The sequence below is a fragment of the Glandiceps talaboti genome, chromosome 16 (genome assembly GCF_964340395.1).
Source record: "Glandiceps talaboti chromosome 16, keGlaTala1.1, whole genome shotgun sequence".
In the NCBI taxonomy this organism is placed as follows: domain Eukaryota; kingdom Metazoa; phylum Hemichordata; class Enteropneusta; family Spengelidae; genus Glandiceps; species Glandiceps talaboti.
The window spans coordinates 13,646,176-13,671,154 of record NC_135564.1 but is presented as its reverse complement, the minus strand read 5'-3'; the positions used below and the strand labels follow the sequence as shown (position 1 = coordinate 13,671,154).

Genomic DNA, 24,979 nt, shown 5'->3' with positions numbered 1-24,979 from the left:
AACTGGTTAGATTGAAACTACAGGGTTATTTTTACAATATTGGGTATTTCCTTCTGTATTGAAATGGCGTCGATGACTGAATGCTATCATTTTTGTGTGCAGGAGTGATGTTTTCACATTCATCGGGGATTTTTATGGTGGATGTACAAACGGGACTTTCCATAATTCGACAAGAATATACTAGTAATTCACACAGCACACACCGGAGTTCCAATGTACAGTGTACAGGGTGGTTTATACCTTATTTACGCGTGAAGGGTGAATCGTTAATATTTTAACACGTGAATGGTGAACGCATTGAATTTGGGAAGTTGTTACCTGAAAGGCTATGAATAACTGGTCTAGAATTCTAAACTGGTACAGTAAATTACGTTTTAAAATTTGGAAAGTTGCGATTGTTACCTGAAAGGCTATGAATAACTGGTCTAGAATTCTAAACTGGTACAGTAAATTACGTTTTAAAATTTAGGAAGTTGTTACCTGAAAGGCTATGAATAACTGGTCTAGAATTCTAAACTGGTACAGTAAATTACGTTTTAAAATTTGGAAAGTTGTTACCTGAAAGGCTATGAATAACTGGTCTAGAATTCTAAACTGGTACATTAAATTACGTTTTACAAAATTTCATAAAGTAATAAAGTTTTTAAAGCGTAATTTACTGTACCAGTTTAGAATGCTAGACTAATGAATAACTTACAAATTGCCTTAATGGAGCGAAAAAAACTCCAGATCTGCTAGGAGACCCCTAGGACTCCCTCATCCCCAGATGAATGGGAGGTACTCATTCAACCAACAATCAGATGCACCAACCTTTTACTGTCATGATGTTATTAAACTTTTCTTGAACATATTTGAACCCAATATATAAAGATTAATTGATAATTTTAGATGTATTCTTTTACAGCTGCTGTAAAATTATTGCTTATTGTACATCATTCTGAAAGTCTCCAATACACAAATTAAACAAAACTGTTTATTTGCTGATGAACCGTAGTAAATGATAACATGTTTTAAATGTTTACAGATGCTGTTGTCCTTGACTTCTCATCGCATCATATAGACTGTATTAAAGCTACGTTGTGTCACTCAGCCCAGTTATCCTTGCTACTAAAAAAGGGTCAATGCCTGAGGGCGCCCGCCACGACGTACCTCACATGCTAAACATCACACATATTCAAATAAAAGGAATAACAAGAGTATAAAGAAATAATCCGTATTATATGTATTTGTAAAACAAAAACTAGACCCCCTTAAAATGGCATTTACATAAATTTTGAATATTTCTATTTTGTAGAATAACTAAATACGGACTATTTTCATTCATTCACGAGAATTCACGGTATACCATGAATCACAAATTTAACATCTCTTTATTTGCACCATTAATTAATTTAGTGCAATATATAATTGCTAAATAAAGTTCAAGTGTACTCTTTTCAGGAAAATGTAATCGCCATGGTAATTCATTGAAATCAGGCGAGGAGAAACTGACCGATGAAAATATTGTAATTTAAAAGCTATGATTACGGACACTAGAGGGCGACATATATATAACACGGCATCACTGAAAACTTATTCTGTCATGCTTACGAATGACTATTTTTAGTCCGAGTGATTTGGTAAGCAAAGCTACAATTTCACTAAATTCCAATTCTAGAAAAATATCTTGAATAATAATTTAAACAGTTGTCTGATGTGGCAGGCAAAACGATTGTGAAAAAGGGTAAATCCAGATCCATATCGAGGGGAACTTTTAACTTCCCTAGCCTGTTATCGTCACGTGTCCAGCTACACTGCCATGATAAAATAGAACTCAAAAGCCAAAACTATTGCTACAGAAATGTTTCATAATTCCCCAATGTGAAAATGGGAGAACCAAGATCTATACTGAGATGATCCCCAGCACAGCTTACCCACCTCATTTTATCCCTCACTAAAAGTGGTTCCTCTGCCATGATAAACAAATTCTTGAAAATTCATCAATCACATTTCATAAAAGTGTGTACACCCTCTCACTCTCTATTACTTCTAATAGCCTCGTAGGGCAGGCAAACCATTGTGAAAATGGGTAAATCCAGGTTTATATTGAAGGGACCGATTACCCTTCATATTCCAACACTACAAACCCCTAATAAAAATAGTTTTTCTGCCCTGAGAGGCGAGTAAATAAAAGTTAAGTCAAGAATGGTAAGAATTTGTACAGAAAATTTCTCACAATACGTGATTGCATTTATGTGATGTATATGACCTAATGAGCCTAATGCTGCTGTTCTATTAACAGGGCGAAAGCTAGATAGTAATCAAGCTGCTTTTTGGTACAAAAGTAACAAAAAAATAAAGCCGTTAAAATCATCCTGTTTCTACTGCACTGTAAAATAATAGCAATGCAATGCTTTATCACTTTTCAGATTGGGCGAAGGTTCCTGCTTCGTGTACTAAGCTTATCTTGCAATATTGTTTTTGCTGTAAAGTAAAACATACCAGTGTTATGTCCTGTACATCGATTTCTACATATATACGGGTACGGGTTAACCACATTTTGTATTTGATGTAAACAAACTAGTCTCTGGGCTGGGCTATATCTAAAGTTCAAACACTGCCGCAAATCACAATAGTAAACATACACTAGCTACATTCTCACTATATTTTGAAGGCAGAATATTTGTTTGTTAACATTCTTCCTCAGCTACAACACAAGTAGAAGTACTGTTAGACTCTTGGCTATGCGTAACTGCAGTATCCACTGCTTTGGCTGTCTGGTGAGGCGTTGGCGGTTCATTTGCTTTTTTTACATGTCCATTTATACCTACATCATGAAAAAAAATTAAAATTTAGTAAGAAAATATATCAAGATAAATAAAGTACCATATCGGAATTTAAATCAATAAAAATCCATTGTCATGCATATGGGGGGGGGGGGGCTGGAAATTTTAATTTGATAGCTACGCAATACAACAATCAAAACTGACGATATATGACGTAGGAAGCGTTTATTTGCCTTTGCTCCCTTCGCATGATATAATTGTCGTTTCCAACGTTAAGACAACTTATATGTATTATTTTGTTTAAAACACATACAGAATGGTAATATTGAAATTTTGGCCGATCATGTTGATCTTAAAGTAGATGAAGTGAAGCAGATTGCAAATCATGTTTTCTTTAAAACGGTACAATTATACAGCTCGTTTCATGTTAGTGTTCACTGGTTCCCTTTTATACAGTCATGCAGAAATCAATAAGAAACTGTACATGGTATAATAACAGGATAGCAAGATTGAATGAATACAGTTTCTTTCAGTGAAATGAACTAAACGTATCACCATGCCATGCGGACATCACTACTTAATACAGACGCCAAACAAAACATTGGCACCAGCATGTCTGTGTCTAGTTATGATGTGTTTAAACGGTTTATTTCAATTAGACAAAATGTAGCAAAATATTGCGATCTTATAAAAGTTTAGAATGTGAATTTTCTGCGTGGTTTTATTAAACAGATATAGAATCAGTGAACACTAACAAGAAATGGGCAGTCAACTATAATTGCCATGCTTACCATTAGTTACAGGCTTTTCCTTCTTCTTCTTCTTCTTTTGGCTTTGCTGCCTTCTTTTCATACATTGTGCTAGTATGATGATTGCACTCGTTACACTCAATAATACACCCAGTACGACTAGCATCGTAATAACAACATCCAACGACATCGTATTACCTAAAAACCCTGCATGGTACAAAACAAATATAGGATATAAATTGACAAATAATTAGTATAGCTAATAAAAAGACAATATGATTGTAATTTCAAAGTCTCACTCATAGAGAATGGAATAGATTAGATTAGATTAGATTAGATCATGGACTAAAACGAACAGAATTGTACCTCATTACAATGCCTCTCTCTCTCTCTCTCCCTCTCTCTCTCTCTCCTCTCTCTCTCTCTCTCTCTCTCTCTCTCTCTCTCTCTCTCTCTCTCTCTCTCTCTCTCTCTCTCTCTCTCTCTCTCTCTCTCCTTTAAGTTCAATATTACAAGTTGAAAGGTTAGAGGGTGTGTCATACATTCAGACCAAACCTATTATATCGACAGTAACTAATGTATGATTAACCACACATTCCTTGCGCATGCATTTACAATTTTTTCAAAAACTTATTTCATACAAGCTCAAAATTATTACGAAATAGACGGAATTGATACATACCGTAATGCATTGATGATTGATGTTGGTCATTCCGAATGTAATCTACAAAGAACACAAGATAACCATACATAGAACATTAAATATAAAAGTAATCGTAGAATAAACACTTTATGGGACATGTAAAAATCCACAGTAAAGGCAATCAACTATTATTCTTACTTCTCGCTCTGGATTCTGATTAAATTATTTTCTATAAAACTATGGTACAAACATCAATGTGGTTTTGGATGTTCTGCCGTATTGGATGTCAAGATTTTTAGAACAGCTTCAACTCACTAAACATGTGTAGTACAAATTCATCATAAATATACTCACCCGAGCACTTCGATATACATTCCTGAGATACAATAATTTCATCTGGTTTACTTTCATCAGGAGACGGACATATAGTACTACAGTCGTCACAGCGATATCTTGGAGAAATTGATTCATCGTGGTCTCGACAAAATTTACTTGGATCTTGTAGACATGTTAGTGTACATTTCGTTATGGCTAGAGCGTCAACACCAACCATTTTTGAAAACAATACATATAATGTAAATACTTTTCCTATGGAAGAGAAATAAAATTATCTGTTTGTAAGCTTATTTGATATGGCCTGGTATGATTTGATATGGAAATGCTCGATAAACTGTTACAGTATTTAATATCTGCTTAGTAATTTCATAAAATTAAATTTGTAATTATTTATTTCTCGTTAACTGTCGTGAAAGAAGATTCACTTTCTCGCTGGCAGCTTTCAACAAGTTATTTTTAAAATGCGAGTAAAAATGACGGACTACAGACGAGGGCGATAACTACACGTGACGTGTCTGGTGTAGAATGCACGTGCGCTGTGCTGAGATGTGAGGTCATTTGAGTTCATCGGCATGGCACACATACTACATGATATCGCTCGATGTCGCTATTACAGAATGTAATCTAGCAACTTAAGGGTAAAATAACAAGTCATTAAACTTCTATCGTATGATAATCATAATATTCGTCCATATTTTTCTTGTTTACTTTGATAAAATGCCCACGGTCAACACACATACATATGCCTAACTACAAGGGAGAGACCCGTATTTTTTTACGGGGAGGGCGCGAGAAAGGCAAACGCTCACCGTCCTTTTAATACTATAATGAGTTCATTAAATCAACATCTACGCTGTATATATATGAAAACACGCACGTCCCCTCCAAATAAAAAAGAGTACTTGTCAACAAACACTGCGGCGTTTAGTTTTTATCAGACAAGCAAATCATTATACATGTATTTGTAAATTATGGTTTTTCAACTACAGATTAGCCCGAGAGTGTTCTGACATGGGCATGGCGGCTTCCCTGTCTCATCATTGCAGGTAGTAGCTATATATATCTATACTAGTATTAACAAAAGCTAACATTTGAGTATGCATATCACTTTTACTCTTTTCTTTAAGAAAATCTTGAAAACATAAATTTACAATTACGTGTAGTTCTATCAAACTGAAAACATTATAATTTTAACTCACCGGCATCCAAAACCATGTTTGTAAAACAAAGTTGTCTGATGTACAGAGATGACCACATTTTCTTGAATTAATATTTACTAAATGACACGTATCCCTTTTATAACATGTATAGATTCCCAGGGGTCTTACCGCTAACGCACAAAATGATGTATCAAATTGGAAAATCATGGAAGTACTAGACATGATGTGTAGTCCCCGGGTCAGTGTCCTGGTGTGGCAGGTCAAAACAACACGTGTGAGATATCGTATTCCAATTCCTACCGCGACGACGGTATCTGATATGCACGAGCGTTAGCACTTCACACACCCAAAAAATAAAGGCACGCCCCTACAATCTAATACCAAACATCTGGTGACATCAGACGCAAAGTTGATTTTTCGAATGGTTACTGCACAGTCCCAGCGGCGAGACTCTGCCCCCAGCGGCGAGAGTCTGGGTAACCGAGACTATGGATGAGGAACAACAAAGTTAAAAGTACAATAATGTTCCATAATGCACAAGAGCGGAGTTGCTCACGAGAGTGCATGCTTGTCAGCCTATCTCGTGCAAGGTTGTACCGTTTGCTGCGGTTGGTAAAATATTGAACACGCGGTATTGTTTGACTGGATCTAGCTTTCTTCCATCCAAGATAAATGAAAGAAATAATAACTCTAGCCGCATTGTTTTTGCATTATTTAACGAGTCTTTATAATTCTGCTTGTGTTGTCAAGTATAAAATGGAACATTGAGTCAAAAAGTACAGAACTACCATTGAAAGAAAAACACATCGGCAAGATATCGAGATTTCTGAAAAATTTTAACAACACAATTGTAAAAGTGAAACTGAAATGCCAAAAACATGTAATATTTACCTCGAAAAAAGGTGGCATTTGTAAAATATAAAAGCTCTCAAAGTAATAAAATTTGTTATAGCATTGTGGATAATAAAATTCAACATTGCCACTCAAAAGAAAAAAATACTTAGTATTTCAGTTACCGAGATAAGGGGTCTGTTAGCAAGCACCAGTAAGATGAGGGGTATGTTACATTCCTCTAAAAAGATAGGGGGTATGAAACCTTCATACGGATGAGAATAGATTGTTGAAGTCAGATTTTGTGTTTTTCTCTCAATTTCTTTGATATATTTAAGGAAGTTTTTGAGTAAAAAGAAATATTTTGCACGACCATCTTGTGGATGTGTACCAGGATTTGTGAAAATCCCACTGGTCAGCTAGCTATACAACCGCCCTCTAGTGGTAGTCATCGCTAAATATGCCAATTCAATTATTCACCCATTTCAATGTCAGATTGTCGCAGAGTTGAGTAGGCACGGGTTTGACAATAAAGTGAGATTATTTCACAATCACATAAAGTATCAGTTTTAATAGAAAACTTAAAAAATTTGAGGGGGGTAAAAAACAAAACAAAACCTGACGTCAACAGTCTCGGATGAAACTATAGGTGAGCATCATCAAAGTTGTCCCCATGGCAACCAATGAGTGCTGAGACAAATGTCATGGTGATTGTTAGCTATATATTTTTTACCTGCTATCATTCAGGTTTATAAATAAGGATATAGGGTGTTATCCAAAAAAACATGTTCAACGTAAAAAAAAATATGGCTGACATCTTGGTCAACTGTGTGATAAAGAAAACCCTTCAGATAATAACAAATTAATAATATAAAAAAGTAAATCATCATTTGGAAAGAGAGAGATATTGAGAAAATATTGCTGATGTGGTTACCAAGAGATACAGCTATTGTGGTTGCTAATAGTTACAGCCACAGTGGTAACCAATAGTTGCATCCACTGTGGTTGCTAATAGTTACACCCACTGTGGTTACCAACAGTTATAGCCACTGTGGTTGCCAATATTTACAGCCAATGAGGTTACCAATAGCAACAGCTACTGCAGTTGCTAATAGTTACACCCAATGTGGTTACAAATAGCTACAGCCAATAGCTACAAACACAGTAGTTGCCAACAGCTAGAGCTACAGCCACTATGGTTGCCGATAGTTACAGCCAATGTGGTTGCCAATAGTTACATGTTAATATTAATGTCAGCAATCTCCCAGTTCTCTTGACTGTAAATGAGTTAAAAAAATAAAATACAGAAACAAAACATCACAAAACAATAATGGAATGATTAAAATCAGTTTCGTTGCCATTTGAGACTTGTCTTCATTTATTTCACATTGTCATGTTACTATATACTAGTACACTATAGGAAATACAAACTCTTTTGTTTATTTAACATTGGCATGTTAGTACAAGAGAACATACAATACAGTCTGACTGCTGCTTTGAATTCAGCTCAGCTCATCTCAGACCACCAAACAAGTCATCTGAAACTTCAGTCACAAAGGAGCTCGCACAGCTCATAAAGAACAGACAAATAAATAGCATACAATGCATTAAAAATCCTACGGTTTAAAAACAGAAAAAAGTTATCAATAATATAACATTGTGAATTCTAGAAGCAAGTTCTGTAGGCATGACAAGAGGTTAATATCTGTGTATCTCAATGTGGTTTCTTTACAAATTGAAAATTATATCGGTATCATATTACCATATATAACTTGAGTTGTACAGACAGTCAGTATCACTTTGTTGTGATTTATCATCTTCAGTAATAATTCAGTTTTATAACTATAAATGTCAGTATCTCTCTTAAACAACAAATACAAGACACACACATGTACAGGATAAAATATCACAATCAATAAATAACATACATTTTGAAATATCTCAATGTTAACATTGCCAGCAGCAGTTAATGTATGACATGGTAAAGTCTTTCTGCACAGTATATTATCTTGCTAATTTTGTTGTATTTTCACATCACTTTCACTTGTACACTCTGCATGTAACTACATTTCTACAATATGGGTGGCTTTGTTGTTAAACCCCAACTTTTCTAAAAATGGAGTCTAAACAAAAGCACTGGGCACATGCCTGTGTGAGGGCGCTAACCAAAGTAATTACGGTATACATGCAAGTTTTAAACTGGTACACACGCATGGTACTAAATGTACCAAATACAGAAACTTACAAGTGCTTCTTTATTGCCATTTGAGTGATACTGGCGACTTTACAAGCACACAAGCTGAGTTTATATCTTTTTGGGTGTAAATTTTTCGCCGCACATTTTAAACGGTACTTGTGTAGTATTTCTACTTACTGAAGCATACTTAACCATCACTTGCAATTTGAATGAACTCAAACCTGGTATTGAGATATAGCTTATAAACAATCTGACGACGTAATTTATTCTACATATCAAAAATACCCAGCAAATCCCTGCTATGCAAGTAATTGTTCTAACAATGTCAGAAGACAATTGTAATGTTATAGAAGATATGCGTTGACATTATACTAGAATAGTCTAACCAAGGTTTTATGTAAGTATTTTCATTTGAGTAAAAAGCCTACAAACTCAGCTTGTGCCACTTAAAATAGTCACATGTTAGACCATATTTGTAGGAGTAACGAACTGTAGAGTTTCAGTTGCATTTTCATGACCACAGCTAACATGTACCAGTGCTAATTACTTGTATTAGTATGCACACTCACATGTAACAGTGGTTTTTGCACAGCAGTGCGATACTGAAAAGATTATTACATGACCTGTATACCAATGAGAATGTGATCATGTTAACGCACTGTTATACTTTTTATGAATATACATGTAATGTTATAATAACAGAACCCTGCGACAACTCAGAAATGCCAGTGTGAGTAATCAGGGTATTTGTACTTGTTTTCTGTTGCATTTTCACTTGCTATGCTTACGAAAATAAGACAACAGAGTACACGGTAAGCACGGCTGAGTTGAGTTGAAATGAGATACAAAGCTGGGTTGCTGTGAGATACAGTCCTGGGTTGCTGTGAGATACAGGACTGGGTTGCCGTGAGATACAGGGTTGGGCTGCTATGAGATACAGAGCTGGGCTGCCAAGAGATATAGAACTGGGTTGTTATGAAATGCACACAGGGTTGCTATGAGATACAGGGCTGGGTTGCTAATATCACAATAGTACTGGCAAAGTTTATAGAGTAAGCTAACATCAAACATGAAACACTTAATACATCTGTAAGAAGTACAGATATTCTACACTATCTACACTGTGTGTATACAGCAAGTTCATCTAACAGAAATCATATAGGCATACATACCGACATTGGAAGTCTTTCTATACAGACATACATACTCAGTTAGTGTAGTCAGTCAGATAGTTATGACAGTGAGGACTTAATAAAATATTAAATAAAAATCTTGTACTTTGAAGTACAGGTAGCTTGTATGGTAGCACTCTTAGAAACTGACACAGTGTGTCCAGTTATGCAATGTATTGCACAGGCAGATAAGTTCATACTAGTAGTATGGCCATATACTTATGATCATATATGCTGAGATTGGTAAAATTTGCTGATACTGAGGGTACTAACAGTGAGCTATATTCAAGCGATTTTACAAGTAAAATTTTGTCTCCAATAGATCATATTTTCCAGAATTCTATGAATTTCACTTGACATTGGAATTTTCAAGGTACATACAGTGATGTGATATACTCTGTGAGTGAGCACATTGCAGTTTTATTGTACAGTGTATATCAGCAAGGCTGTCAACATAGATTATAACTGAATAATATGCTTCACTATTTTGAGATTTTGTGGAACATTTGATGAACCATTTCTGTGGAACCTTTAAGGACATCTGACTGATCGCTTCTGTCGTACCAGCCAGAACATTTGACTGACCACTTACTTCTGTGGTACTAGCTACAACATTTGACCAATCACTTCTTTGGTACATGGTACAAACTAGGACATTGGACAAACCACTTCTATGCCATGGTACCAACACGAATATTTGACCAACCACTTCTGTGAGGATATCTGACCAACCACTTCTGTGATACCAACAAGGATATTTGACCAACCACTTCTGTGATACCAACCAAGACATTTGACCAACCACTTCTGTGATACCAACCTGGACATTAGACCAACCACTTCTGTGATACCAACAAGGATATCTGACCAACCACTTCTGTGATACCAACCAAGACATCTGACCAACCACTTCTGTGATACCAACCTGGACATTTGACCAACCACTTCTGTGATACCAACAAGGATATTTGACCAACCACTTCTGTGATACCAACCAGGACATTTGACCAACTAATCGGTGATACCAACCAGGATATCTGACTGACCACTTCTGTGATACCAACAATGACATTTGACCAGCCAGTTGTATAGAGAACTAAACTTCAAGGTATCTGTCATCGCAGTCACACAGTTTGAAATAAATAAGTACGTACTCTTTGAGACAAATAAAATAGAGGAAGACACTATGAGTTGCATTAGTGATTAACTGAACACAGAACTCATCCAGGGTATGTCTGTGGTTCATCAAAGGTGTTCAATTTTAAAACTTGATATGATAACTTGCAGGTCAGGTCAGGTCAGGTCATGTAAGGTCAGGGTTCAAATCAGGCTAGGAGACATCATCAAAATCATCATCAGACCCAACATCAGCGGGTTCACTTGCACTGTAAGATTTTAAATTTGTACTCCTCTTCTTGAAAAGGGCAGTTGTGTTACCTTGACGACGTAATCTGTAATCACAAACAAGTAGTAATTGTATTATTACCTGCTGACTGTATTGAAGCCCTGAAAATATGGTAAGGAAGACTCATGAAGATGAGGGCTACCCTGTGTATTTTCATGTGTCTCATAAGCCGACTGACCCGACTGGAGCCGACTGGAGTATTATTTTTTTTCAATCTGACAAACCAACAATATATTCATTGAAAAATGTTAGAATACCAATAGTTAGACACTGTACATGTTAATTGGAGGTAGATTATATCCATAAGTAGCTCCACAACAGGTTGAAATCACTATCACCTTGGAGGCACTGAGTTTATGGTGAGAACACAAAACTCAATTTGATTGGATATATTGCACCATACTGTGTGTACACTGATACAAATACATTTACTCACAGGTGATTCAGTACTGTTTAGAGTGTATGATATTAACTCACTGTATCTAAACAAAACAGTTTCAAAAAACGTTCTAATTGCAGCTAGTGCAGCTGTAATTGTCACTTCTGAGTCATTCAGTTTGTTTAAATTATGGTTATGAATTAAAATAATCCCCAACATGTACATGCACAGTGTGGGGTTTTTTCCCCCTATCTTTTTAAAGTAACCAAATGACCCATCCTTCTAAAGTGTTGTGACGAGAAACATACCATAACATTAATTCAATATGGTCATGCTCTAGTGGGCAATTTTTGTTATGGGTGGAAAGCAGGTCAAATCAACCCGTGTTCCACTGTCATTTTACCAGGGTTCCTCACCAAAATGATGGAACAATATATTGGAAACTATGCCCGTTTTACCATATTTCCCCCTTTCTGTTTTCGGGGTTCACCAAACTTAGCAAAAAACACTGTTTACACCGATTATTATTACACAGATACAAGGTAATGTGAAGGCCACCCTCTATGTAACATATTGTAGAGTAACAGTAATAGTGTATATTTTATTGTTGTGACCTTAAAGTAGGGTCAACCAATACGACAACACAATACAGTGATTTATTACATGTACAGGTTACTGTTTGTGGAATCTACATGTCAAGGATTTTTCTTATCTATGTTTTGGGGAAAACAAATGACATACAGTAATTTAATTGTTTGGTATCAAGAAAAATAGACAGAGTCTCTGATAGTGGACTGTTATAGAGTCTGATACCATCAATCATGAATGGAATAGACTGGGTCAGACAATTGAGGCCTAAAAAAAATTGTGTGGTTCCGATTACACTCAATTTTAGAATAGGTGGGGTAGGTAGATTTTTTATTTTATTTTATTATATTTTTTCCCTGTGTGAGTGTCTAGTTCAGGTTTTCCATTGTTTTCCAAATGGTCTCTGTGTTATTTATTTCTTCCTATCAGATGTACAGCCATTACAGAATGAAAGAATAGTTTTATATTGTCTTTTTAAGTTGATGTCAGTTTCCGCATCCACTATTTCTTGTAAGACTTCATAATTTTTGTGATTTATTGGGTTTTTTCTTGAATACGTAAAAAAAAGTTTAGGGTCGGCAGTTAAAAACTAGGTGGGGTCAGGTAACCGGAACCAAACAATTTTTTTTTTACGCCTGAGGGAAACATTTATCTATTGGTACCCACACACTCAATACTCAATACAATAAAAAGTTACTATGTAAATGGTCCCCTCACCCCCATAATAATGAGTTTGAATACATACATGGTATACTTTAATACTTAGCGTGAATAAGGGATTTTATGTCTCGTTGTAGATCTCGCAAGATATGCAAATATGCCTAGCAACAGCGGTTGTCAAAACATGTGATCGTGGTCAAGCTTTTGCTGTGTCCATGTGCGATGATGTTGAGAATAGTGTTGTTAAGCATTTGACAAATTCGGCTTGACCACCCTCACTTGGTTGCTATGGATGCAATTCCTCACGCGAGATCTTGTGAGAAAGGCTTGACGATTAGATGCTAAGGTATAACTGTTAGTGTTATATAATGGTTTGAAAGCACACAGGTCTGTTTGTCATCGGTAAATTACTTTATTTCAACATTTCGGCCACACATTGATGGCCTTCTACAGGGAATAGCACTGGAGCAGTGAAGGAATGCTTGTGTCTTGGATGATTGCTAGGTGCAAATACCCCCCCCCCCCCCTCCAACCCCTTCCTCCCCCAACCCCGAAGTAACCATCTCTGTGTGCCTGAAATATTGGAAATAAAGTAATTTTTAACAAAGACAGATGTACTTATTAACTTTTCAATCCCATTACCCTTTATTATATCTTGAGTCCATATCTCCTACCTAGTTCATCAACTTTGTAGTTGGACTGACGGCAGCTTTTACTACAAACTCTGTTATCTATATTACACTGCAAACTTACATGTTTGGACTGATGGTAGCTTTTACCACGAACTCTGTTACATATATTACACTTACCTATTCTGACCGACAGCAGCTTTTACTACGAACTCTGTTTTCTATATTACACTGTAAACTTACCTGTTTTGAAGATGTTCTAGTTGTACAGTCAGACTTTCATTTTGTTCCTGGGTTTCTTCAAAAGATCTCTGTATACGTCGTACATTATTTGTTTGTTTATCTACCTGTAAGTACACAAGGCAACGACAAAATGCCAATCAACTTGCTGTGTTCTGATACAATTGAATGCTTGATTGATGATTTTATTGATGATAAACACACACACACACACACACACATACACACACACAGACACACACAGACATACACACATACACAGACACAGACACACACATACACACATACATACATACACACACACACACGCGCGCACACACACACACACACACACACACACACACACACACACACACACACACACACACACACACACACAGTTAAATGAGACCCATCACACCCTGCATGTTTTCAATTGAATTAGCATTCGAATTGGTAAATGGTATAGCCAATGTAGTGTTTAATGAATCAGTCTTGTCTGCATGTCTGTTCACCCCTCCCCCTCCCCACCACTTCCTCCTGACACACATTAAGGTAACTGGGCTCCATCATACACTGTGTTACTTTGTCGCTTTGGGACTGGATTTCTTGGCCTATTGGTACAGCAAATTCTGTGTTCACTGAATTCCCTGTCACTTAGTGTCTATACACTTTACGTCCTTCCCCACCTCCAATCCCTCCCCCCTACTTAGATACACTTGACATAACTAGGACCAATCACACAATTTCATGTCACACTGTCAACAACATACAATACTTTGTTTCAACCAAGTATAATATATAGTACACATGCTTACTTCATCTTCAGCTTTTCCTAATTCTTTCTTCAACTCTTCAATCCTTGCCCTAAGTTTCTTGACTTCTGATTCATGTTGTTCTGCTCGTCGCTGTGCATGGCCTAACTCAGCCGATTTGTCTTGTAAGACTTTCCTGAGTTTAGAATAATTGTGTTTTAAATCTGAAAGTTCCTATGAAAGAACAAAGTAAGGTATTGATATAAGACATATTTGACATAGTTGCATAACAAATACAACATGAGGGTATAATATCAGTGTTACTCCTGTAAAATAAGTTGATTTGTTATTTGTGTCAAACTCAAAAGGCAGTCAGATGTTTAAAGCCTTATCATTTTCATTTCAGTTACCAGTCACATGTATTTGGGGGTTTGGCAATGTAATAGTATATTCTTGATACTACAGTTTTCCATTCTTGATAGCCAGAGCATATAAAGAGTATTTCTGCTGAGGCAAATGAAAAACATGTTGGTAACATCTTGCACAGTGTGTTTTCAGGAGGCCTGTGGTTTTAGAATAATATGTTTTTTTAAATAGGGGCATTACATAAAGACTACCTGAATCTATAATCTATATGTACATATGTGCATGGTTTCCTGAACTGGTTACCCTCCAATCCATGACTATCAAATATATGGGGATACTGAATAAATTTGACCTGATTTCAACCAGTTCATCACTTTACTATAACCTCATTAAAACACTGAGCTATCTATATATAATAATAAATTGACCACATTTTTCCTTCAGTTTTTAAGTTGGTGTATGAATGATTGCCAAAATAAAATTGAGGTTGTACTCACTGTACAGAAACACTACATTGTAATTTGTCTTTTCAAACCAGAGAATGCATGATACATCTACAGCAATGTCATGTTAACACAATTTTAATAGAATGTGAAATTATGAGAAGATTGCTGCCCCAAAATAGCAAACTAAAACAGTGACAGTTTATGCATTCTGTGGTAGACTGATGTCAAATAATTGTAAAATACAAGTATATGTACGTATCATCAAATCTTACCTTGTTTCTCTCGTAAAGTTCACCTTGTACAGCTTTGAAATCGGAATCAAGAGCTGCCGACGCCTGTCGATTTCTTTTCAGTAAGTTTTCCTCTAAATCTTCTACTTGAGCTCTCAATTTTTTGGCTTCTCTCTCCATGGCTAATTTTTCAGTTTCTAATCTTTCCCGTTTGCCCCATTCTGCTGCATTCTCAGCTTGTAGTCTCTCAAGCTGCAACAACAAAGATAATAGTTATTGTTAACAGACTTCAGGCATTATTTATTAAGTAAACATAACAATTTCTAGGAGAATACCCTATAGGTACAGATTATACAACAGAACAACAACAAAAATAAATACTTTCTGTCATATATATCGGCACATTAAAGATGGAACTGCTAGTTTTTATAATACCATATAGGTTTTACAATATGTTGAGATCATCACATATACAAAACCTTCTGTTTCACTTTCCATGCTAACTTTGACATGGTATAGGTCCTTGCATGTTTATGGGGGGTCAGCTTGAAGCTCCCTAGGTGCATATCAATTACATAGTTACACAATTTAGGTTACTCAAATCACATAATGGACACTTGGTATTGTTGCATTTGTTGCTTGAATAAACTACATTTAGCATATTTATAAGGGGGCTCGGAGTTGAGGGGGGGGGGGTGTTGACTGTGGCAGTTTGAAGCTCCCTAGGGGCATATTAATTACACATCACCGGTACACAATTTGCAAATGTAAGTTACTCAAATCAAGTGATGACACTTGTTATTGCTACATTTTCCATGTTTATGGGGGGGGGGGGGGGGGGGGGGTGTCAGTTTGAAGCTCCCTAGGTCAGTGCTAATTACATAGTCACATGACAATACTTCAACAGGTTACTCAGCTGAGACATAGAGTTTGGAGTTCTCTATATATAGAGTCTAGAACCTGGTATTCTAGATTTAACTGCCTGGAGTTCTAGCGCTGGACCACTAAGCTGGAACACAGAGTCTGCAATTTCTTGACTCAGATTAGTATGACACATTCTTTCAGCTGATACATGTACATGTAATTATACACAAAACAAAAAACAGACAAGTGCAAATTAGATTAGACAGATTAAAACAAGCAAAGTATTAAAAAGTCAGTAAATACCTCTTTTCTCATCTCTGCTAGTCGCCTATCCATATTACTACGTGTACTAGCTTCATCTTCAAGATCTGATGTTATTCGGCCCAACGTAACTTCATGCTCACTTTTTAACATTGATAACTGGTAATAAAATAAAATAAATGTTTTTAGTGTGGTTATCATTGTATTCATGACCATACCATAGCAGTTGCACAAAGTGATTATTAGTCTGTATGGGATGCCAAGACAGGGTACCCTCATGCACCGCTCAAACCCGTTCATCAAAGTGCTAGCTGATTGGCAGCGCATGAAACATCTTATCTTAGCGAGCACCCGGTAAGTGATTATGAAAATGCCTGTTCCAGAAATGTGACGTCCAGCATTTTTTTCCACTTACAAGCTTATTTTTTAGAGTGTGTTGTGGGTTGAGTCTGTTAGTGTCATAAACTCTTGCAATGTAATTAATAGATTCTTTGCAGATGAAAGAACGTGCAATAATGGTGAATGCAGAGATGTACTAACAAGGCAGAATGCATTATGGTAGCAGTTCGACTGATGTAAGTAATCAACAAGAACTCATACTGTAGAGTAGTACAAAGACTACAAGTGCAGAGACAGAAATATACAAAGACTGAAGCATTAGAAGGAACACCTGTACAGTAAAATGAAGTGGTATGAGGAATACTGACAAAGACACTCAAACATTAGACTAATTTCATGGGAACAATACAGATATTAAAATGTTAACCGACACTAGTAAGGGCAAAAAACACTGAAATGTTTAATTTTGGTAGCCTAGGATCAGTATATAAAATATTTATAAATACAGGTACACAGCTTGAAGTATTGGAACACATGTATAGAAACGTAAGTGTTAGCAAGAACACAGCTATAGATGAATTTTGAGTGAATGAACACTACAAAGTGTTACTCATTGACACAAGTACAAACACTGAAGTGTTCGTTCGATAGGATCACTGGTACAGTAACTGTGTGTGTTTGGTACAGGCTGTATGTAAGCAGGTACATATGTAAAGTCTACTTGAGTTCCCAAGTCATTTTACCAGAGTTCCCAACCAAATTATGATACAATGTATTGGAAATTATGCCAGTGTTAGCATACATTTTGTATTTCCTATTTCTGTTACTGGGGTTTCCAAACCCGAGCAAAAAACACTTTAACTGATATGTTTATGAATAACACTGGTACAAAGAATGAAACTTATACAAAGAAAGTCTGATACAGACACAGAAGTGTTACAAGGGAACAATACTAACATAAACACTGGACAGTTTACAGGAAACACTGGTACACAGATTGAAGTTTTACAGCCAAACACTGGCACAGAAATCAAAGTGTTTACTTGGGGGCCACTGGTATAGACGCTGAAGTATTTACAAGGGGACGCTGATATAGAGACTGAAGAGGTAGGAGGGATCTAGGAACATTAATCCAAACAACACTGAAGTATCTGGAGGATGCACAATGGTTGAAATATTCAAACATGACGTCTTACCTCCTTTAGTGTCTCTTGTTTTGATTTTTTCAATTCTTCATGTTTATTTTTCATACTTGTCACTTCACTTTGTAGTTTCTCCATTTCTTTGTGTAAGACATCTTTAGAACTGTACAAAAAGAAATTGGTTATTTATTGAAATCAAAAGGTACAAACCATAAGTCTATTCTCCCTTTAGATCAGATATCAACACAAATCCACAAACTCAAGTCTATTGACCACCAAGAATATAATGTTAACAAATAACAGGGCACACACTAACAGAAGTTTGCTCCATCAGTATCAAATTTTCTTTGAGGATTGGAAGGCAAGCATGATGATTTTTGGATGCACAAATGATTATTCAACTTTTGTACTTGTTTTTCAGATTTATTTTGCATACTGTTATACATAGGGAGTAAAATTGAAGACGGGGAAAAACATATCACCAGGAAAGGATGTTGGTAAATATGTTACAGAGGTCTTGAGTTTTTCGATACAAGGTACTCTTCTATTTTACCATAAATACAGGTACTGCAGTAGCTTTATATTTCAAAATTTCCAAGGTGAATTATTATGAATGAAATCTGAAAAAATATCAATTTGAGTCACTTTAACAGTTAAATTTGAATGTGGTCAGTAAAACTAACGCAATCAAGTATTTTTTCCTAAATGAAAATTTTGAGGTCACCTCAGTGACCTCTGAATGTGTACCTTTTTACCCTACAATTTAGTACAAAGTTCATTGACCTTTGACAATGTCTCAAAATATAGCAGACTACTGTAATACTATAATACTGTAATAGTTAACTTACTCTCTCTCTGCCTGTATTGTTTTTGTGGCTTCTTCTAGTTTCATTTCCAGCATCTGCATTTTTTGCACAGCTAGTTCGGCTTCTGGAGATGGAAGCTGTTTAGCATGTTTCCTTCTCCTTTCCGTACCGGTGATTGAAGAGTTGTCAATGATATCATCTAGGAAGAGTCTATCGTTAGATGCTCCTTGCATGTTTTCATGTTCCATCATTGTATCAACATCTCTTTCTGGAATCAACTTATTACTACTAGTTTCACTGCTAACGCTACTGGCTTGTTCTTTTTCTAAACTTTGTTGAAGTTTGTGAATCTCTTTACAAAGTTTTTCATTTTCTCGGATTAATTCCTCTTTTTCTCGTTTTAAAGCCGAAGACTCCTTGATTTGGTTTTCTAGCTTTGATCGCACTTGTCGACACTCTTCTCGTGATTTGTTCCGTTCGGCGCGTACTTTCCCCCATTTTTCTCGCCAGTTAGCAGTGCAATCTGACCACCATCTCATCGTTTTCTCCATCTGTGCAGCCCTGGCCCGGGCTTCTTCTAATTCCCGTATTCTCAGTTCCTCTTTTGCTTCAAAATCATTCTCTAAACACGCTTGTGGAGATGGTGATACGTCGCCAGGAACTTTTTCCGGTGTAGGACTTTGGTAGGATTTGGAAGTGGCCCCTACGTGAGTCACATCACCAAACTTTGGTATGTTGCCTTGCTTCATACTCATCTTGTATGTTTAGCTGTAGATCCACTTCACACTGTTCAAATATAAGCCCAGACAAATAAACACAGTTACTGAAAAATAACAAGAAACACTAACCAGTGTTTTAAATTCTTGCTTAGATAACCATGCCATACATCATTCAAGTACTTGGACCAATTACAAGTAATTACAATTGTAAGTGAATACACCTAAACTGTAATGTTTACCAGTATTGGAATAACTATCTACATAAGGATTCCTTTGGATCATCTCTCATTTTGGAAATTTGTTTCAACTTTTCTACAGCTTTGGCAGATAACTGAAATCACAATCACATTTTAATCCCTAGTTCAACATCAGACTAGCCCAGAGACTTGTCTTGATTTCACTATCTCCAGAAGCTCTCAACACCAAGAGCTTCTTGAGATACTAAGTAACACCAAGACAAGTCTCTGGGCTAACATTGGACTTGTATTCATCTTCACATTACCATGATGTAGCATACATACATGTACATGTATACTATAATATTGGCTGCGACTATAGTTCTGTGTATGTGTATTGTGTGTGCATGTGTGCGTATGTGTGTGTGTGTGTATTGTGCATCTGTGTGTGCATGCGTGCGTGCACGCATGTGTGTGTGTGTGTGTGTGTGTGTGTGTGTGTGTGTGTGTGTGTGTGTGTGTATGTGTGCATGCGTGCATATGTGTGTGTGTGTGCATGCATGTGTGTAAGCATGTTTATAAATACCTACATTTGAAATACATTTTAGGAAAATACCAATCTGATTAAAATCTGATGTAGGTATATGCATATGGAGAGATTCCTTTATTTACATCTCCAACCCTTTCCTATATTGTCGTTAGTTTTTTATTTTGTTGTTCAAAGAGTGATGATTACTTTCTTCCTGAAGGCACTCATTCTCAGAACAAAATATCAAAAAAAAACCCGACAATAAATGAAGGCAATAGAAGTAAATATGGAATTGAGACGTATTCCAACACCAGATTTTAACCAGATTGGCAGAAATGAAAGCTGATTCGCACTAAGGGTCAAGCCAGCATATTGAAAATTCCAGACACCAACTTCCTGTATATCTATTTTCATACTAAGCAGTACAAATATATACCATGGTGTTTGCTGAATGTCTGCCTTTGCATTTACTACTTTTCTGTAACTATTATATGAAGGACACTTTGTGGCCAACAGAACACCTAGCAACATAACTATGGCACATAGAATGAACTGAAGTCAGATTATTGTGTGGGTAGCAAATTCAGTGTAATATCAACCTACTGGCTTTCTACAAGACTATGCATACATGATGCTATGGGTATCACAATGACAAGATTTATAGACCTAAATTGTTCATTGTGATACCACAGTAGCCCCTAGTTGTGGCATTATTCTTTTATATGGTGATTAATGTGCTACTTGCTACCCTCTGTAACCTGATAGTCATCATATTTTCAACACACACTTTGATCTCACTGTTTGCTGAAAGTTGACCGAAAAGTTGACTGAATGGTTACTGTGTAATGAGAAGGGAATGGAACAGAATTAGCCCACGAACAAACGGACTCGCTCCTCATAAATTGCCATGGTTACCTTCAATCATTGAAAGGTATAACATCATTTTAGAATGATTGACTACTTCACATCTATGGCTGGTATAGTATAGGTTACAGATTTGATTGTTTTGCAGTATGTTTAACAAATTGAAGATATACAGTAATTTTAAATAAATATTCAATTTCATCTCTATTATCAGGGAAATACATTTGCGTGATTACAAATTGTATTTTGTATTTTATAATGTTTACACACACGTTTGATTTTTATGATTTTGGATTACTAATGAACACATGTATCTATCACAGTATCAGTGAACGAAAGGGTTTAAATAAATGTAAGACCATTCTTTTTTTTCATGATCAAATTTCTCTACAGCTCTCACTGACGACTGTTTTCCACACCAAAATTTCAATCCTAGTCTGACACTGTCCTTTCACTCGACAGATGAAAATTCCAACCATGTGCAGAGAATCATGATTCCAGTGAGGTTAGGTTTTCTTTAAAATAGAAGCCATTTTTAAAAAAGTAGCTACTTTCACATCAGGGTTTCCTTCAAAATAGCGGAATCAAATCTGGTTCTATTATACTAAAACTTAGTAAAATAAGTAGGCAAATTTGTTAAAATGACAGTGGAACTAAGCTTGATTACACTTAAACGTACCATCATTATTGCAAATACTGCTTATGGGAATTAACATCTGTGGTGACTCATAGCATCTAGTCTATCATATACTTCAACACATTTGCACTTTAAGTGGTACATTTTATACAAGTAATAATATCGTCACACTTACAAGCCAAGTACATGTAGCTGTAACTGAGTACAATGTACATAATGATATTCTACCGACTACATAGAGTCCAAGTAATAAAGATGCCATTATACTTAAAATAAGCCCAAATAGCTGTGGATCATTGTACAATTGTACATTTTATACATCTCATAATATCATCACACTTTAACAGCCCCAGTACATGTAGCTGTAACTGAGTACATGTACATATTAGATACAGCTACATATACGAGTAGTTCAAGTAATAATGATGGCATCATACTAAATACAGCCAAAGTAGCTGTGGACTGTACAATTGTACCTTTTCTACATGTTATAATATCATCAGATGTACAGCCCCAGTACATGTAGCTGTAAGTAATACAACAAAGGACAGCTACATGTAAAATGTAGTCCAAGTAACAATGATGTCATCATACTTAACTAGAACCTATTAAAATAACTGTGGACTGTACAATTGTACATTTTCTACAACTGTATGCCATCACAAGTAATAATGATGTCATCACAGCCCAAGTAGTTGTAACTACTCAATACATATTCTCCAATTACACATACATGTACATTGAAGTACAAGTGATGACGAGGATAACTGCATCATCATCATCCATCATTTTGAAAGCCTTTGTATATTTTTCTGATGGCATGTACATCTTGTACAGTTGCTGTAAAGAGGTTTGAGGTTTTGCTACAATGTCGTACATCAAATCAGCCAAGTACATTTTAGCTGTAACCATGGATGTATTTTAGCAAACATCTGCTTGAACTATACAATTCAACCAAAATGAGTACTACAAGTGAACGTAGTTTAATTCCTGTAAAAAAAAAATCTACTATCGCAAATTTGACAGCATTACAAATTCACAATAAAACAAGAACAGCCTGTTACTACTTCTGTATGAGCATGGGCTCAATATATTATTATATATGCCATAGTCTAGGGCACAGCGACCTAACATTGTATCTAGACGACCAAAGTGGTAGGGGAGAAGAGTCCAATACATCCATGGTTTAAAACCAATGAAAATTATAGAAAATCATAACTGAAACAGCTCACTTGGCTAAATCTGGCTACCAACTGCAAGCATACATGTTTAGTATATTTGAGCCGTGATACGCAATATTTGTCATCTGTACTACTAAATTAGTAAATACTACATTGTACATGTTTAATACAATTGGACTTCAGACTTTCATGAAGATAGTCTCCATGCTATTTTCCCTGGGAAAAAGAATATCTGTTATAAGCCTTTAGGCTGTGCACTGACCTTGACCATAGGGAAAATTAAATCATACAATAGTAAAATTGATTCTATGCTAACAGAAGTGAAAATGTGACAAAAGTTTCACCTAACCACATGACATTACTCAGTAAATGGTTCACTTTTTTTAGTTTACAATCAGCTCAAGACCACCAGAGCAAAAAGTAAGACATCCAATTAAGGTGAAGTATGTGACGTACCATCAACTTGTCTACTTAGTGTGACTGGACCATCAGAGACAGTAGAAGTACTCTGTCTATGATCAAACAAAGAAAAATGGTAACCATTGTACATTACAAAGAGATGATTCACTCTCCAATTAGTTTCATTACATTTCCTGTCATGCAGGCTTTTCCCCTCTAGAAATCGTTCTTTTAAGACATTTTTGACACGGTCAAATGCCAGTAGTCGCTTTGGGGCTTGGCATCAGACATTTTCAGCTTCTAAATACTGTAATACGAAATTATATTTTAGGCATGACTAGAGGTGGCTTGTCGGTCACTGAATTGTAAACCTTGCTGGTACATATAGTGTATATAATATATACAATATTTTCTGATTATTTTCGTATCGCTAATTTTATAAACATAGGCTGGTAAACTTCATGGTATCGGATAATAAAATAATTATTTCATATATATGCTGGTAATACTGTCGCTGTATAAATGCACAGTTGCACCACTGTGCACATGTGTCACTGTCATCACCAGCGCTCAGTAATACATCATCCTGTCACCTCCAGTGCAATCTCCTATCGTTTGACAACAAAACAAAAAGTTGGCACAGTCCTGTCCTACTTACAAATGCGCACTGACCGCCTAGTGTTTTAGGATGCGATCAAATCTTCGCTACGTTAAAGTGCACAATTAGCAAGCAAATATTCACTCAATACAGCAAAAATCAAAATCGTAACCGTGTTATACTTTACCGTTAGAGTGTAGGTACGTACTCCGTAGTGTGGGTTTTATCACACAATGTCCAACGGTTCACTGACGATCATGTCAGTGTAACATGGCGAACGATTAATTCTCACTATAAACTTATCAGACAATAAATAAATTGGTAATTTGTCCTTACCTTGATAAAAAGAGATAAAACTGACCCTAAACTGACACAGATAGTTCCATTGTTCGATATGTGATTGAGATAATCCACTGTCAACAACTCATTCACAACGCACGATCGACCCAACCCGTGCACAATATGGCTACCAGTCTAGACGCGATGCACTGTGGGTAATTAACCCGCATCAATCTTCAACATGTTCATTCAAGTTTTATACACCTACAGTTAAAACTTTTAAATTGAGTTTTTGTTTTTTTTACAAATGAAAGGGTACTACATGTATATTTAAATAAGCCTGTATGTAAGTATGCATGCATGCATGCAAACTAAATCTATTGTTCTTCAATGTGGTAGATTACACAAGTGGGTGATAGCAGTTCCTCTGTTGAGTGAGATTCTAATCACCCTGTGCCCAACATAGTGTAAACATTGGAAGTCCCATAACAGCACTGTAAGTTCACGGAACTCTAAATAAACTAGTTTTCAGAGATGTCTCTCTACTGCGACTATAATTAAAACCAACATCCATTCAGTAGCTTATCACTGTTGTATCAACATGTTGCGACAGTAGTTTAGTTTATGTATCTCTTAGAAAACCTGAAGGCTCAAC

The 24,979-nt window shown here is 36.1% G+C and overlaps 2 protein-coding genes across 3 annotated transcripts; both read right to left on the bottom strand.

The window, feature by feature from the left end:
- Positions 1 to 2,669: 2,669 nt before the first annotated feature.
- Positions 2,670 to 5,748, bottom strand: LOC144447132 (uncharacterized). Its single transcript, XM_078137038.1, has 5 exons — positions 5,693 to 5,748; positions 4,512 to 4,745; positions 4,197 to 4,238; positions 3,557 to 3,721; positions 2,670 to 2,806 (listed from the first exon to the last, which is right to left on the bottom strand). Exons 1-5 carry the CDS (start codon positions 5,706 to 5,708, stop codon positions 2,670 to 2,672), a joined length of 594 nt encoding a protein of 197 aa, XP_077993164.1. The 5' UTR covers positions 5,709 to 5,748.
- A 1,585-nt stretch (positions 5,749 to 7,333) lies between these two features.
- On the bottom strand, positions 7,334 to 24,500 carry LOC144447307 (coiled-coil domain-containing protein 102A-like). 2 transcript variants are annotated; one of them, XM_078137237.1, is made up of 8 exons: positions 24,382 to 24,500; positions 18,985 to 19,728; positions 18,191 to 18,299; positions 16,698 to 16,814; positions 15,573 to 15,782; positions 14,552 to 14,722; positions 13,758 to 13,861; positions 7,334 to 11,304 (listed from the first exon to the last, which is right to left on the bottom strand). In XM_078137237.1, the coding sequence occupies exons 2-8, from the start codon at positions 19,695 to 19,697 to the stop codon at positions 11,184 to 11,186; spliced, it is 1,545 nt and encodes a 514-aa protein (XP_077993363.1). In that variant the 5' UTR covers positions 19,698 to 19,728; positions 24,382 to 24,500; the 3' UTR covers positions 7,334 to 11,183. The 2 variants fall into 2 exon arrangements, with proteins under 2 accessions (XP_077993363.1, XP_077993364.1); XM_078137238.1 differs by lacking the exon at positions 16,698 to 16,814.
- Between the last annotated feature and the right edge of the window lie 479 nt (positions 24,501 to 24,979).